At 45.9% G+C, this 1282-nt stretch overlaps 1 protein-coding gene across 1 annotated transcript; it reads right to left on the bottom strand.

The window, feature by feature from the left end:
• Positions 1-259: 259 nt before the first annotated feature.
• On the bottom strand, positions 260-910 carry LOC109473211 (clumping factor B-like). The gene has a single exon (XM_019773086.1). The coding sequence runs from the start codon at positions 908-910 to the stop codon at positions 260-262; it is 651 nt and encodes a 216-aa protein (XP_019628645.1).
• Between the last annotated feature and the right edge of the window lie 372 nt (positions 911-1282).

Genomic DNA, 1282 nt, shown 5'->3' with positions numbered 1-1282 from the left:
CATATACATAACCGTCGGAGTAAATGATTACTCCGGAGTAAGTGAACTTGTGGTTCATATCTATGTCACGTATGTGTGTGTCTCATGCGTGCATACATCGACACAACGACGCAAAAGGCAGTAGGGTTCGTCACACTTTATTGATCACTTACAGGTCAAGACTGTTCCGAAAAACTCGCAAGACAGCGTATGTCTTGTCATGTAGGTATCGCTGTTACATTAGGACTAGTTGTCCTATCGGCAGAAGGACGATGCTGTGTTATTTCAGAACGAGGTAGCCGTATTTTGTCATCAATTTCTGCTCTGGGACCCAGTTCTTGCTGTACTCTATATTGTAACCGTAACGAGGCATGGCAGCAAACTCTACAAGGTAAAACTTTTTGCCAGCGCGTTTTGTCTCTTTGATCACGCGTTGAGGGACATCGCCCGGTTCGTGCTTGAGTGGAATGGACCAGTCTCGATAGAGCGTCCACTCTTCCTCGTCACCGCTGTCGTAGCCGTACTCTTCACTTTCATCATAAGAAGCCTTGTTGGAAGAAACGTCCGAGTCTGCATCACTCTCAGAATCACTTTCATCGCTGTCGGTTTCTGTCACTGACTCTGCCTCCTCAGAGTCCACCACAGATTCATCTTCGTCTGAGACGGTTACTTCATCTTGTGACACGGTCGGTTCCTCGTCCTCTTCGTCTTCCTCATCGCTTGATGAATCAAGCGCGTCAGTGTCATGTTCATACGATATGTCGGAGTCGTCGTCAAAAACATCGCGCTTTCGGTAAGATCCTGTCTCGGGATCTACGACGACTTCCCCCGAGGCAACAGCCGACTCGTCTCGGTGTTTTCTTTCCTGGTGACGATCAAGGTTAAACTTACGAGCAAACTCTTTGTCGCAGATTTCGCAGACGAAAGACATGCTTCCTTTCTCTTTCTTGGGCAAGGGAGAAATGAGGCGAGGTTTATGTGCACATGAAATATACCACGATACTTTCCAAGTCATTATACACAATATCAATATCCATGTAAATGTGATGTGTTATGTATGATGTTTCCTGAGTAAGTGTATGTACGTATTATGTTTATGTATGCAGAGTCTGACAAATATGCACCATATGCTACAAATACACTTACTCCGGAGTAATAATGTACCCCGAAACGGAGTATTTTCTTACTCCGAAACGGAGCGACCTTTACTCCGGAGCAACACACTCACTCACTCACTCACTCACTCACTCACTCACTCACTCACTCACTCACTCACTCACTCACTCACTCACTCACTCTCGAC

Source organism: Branchiostoma belcheri, unplaced genomic scaffold (assembly GCF_001625305.1).
Source record: "Branchiostoma belcheri isolate BF01 breed outbred unplaced genomic scaffold, Haploidv18h27 scaffold293, whole genome shotgun sequence".
NCBI lineage: Eukaryota > Metazoa > Chordata > Leptocardii > Amphioxiformes > Branchiostomatidae > Branchiostoma > Branchiostoma belcheri.
This window is presented reverse-complemented; position numbering and strand designations above follow the sequence as displayed.

Excerpts from the sequence above, each read along its gene's own strand:
- LOC109473211 (XM_019773086.1), bottom strand. The coding sequence starts at position 910 with ATGTCTTTCGTCTGCGAAATCTGCGACAAAGAGTTTGCTCGTAAGTTT.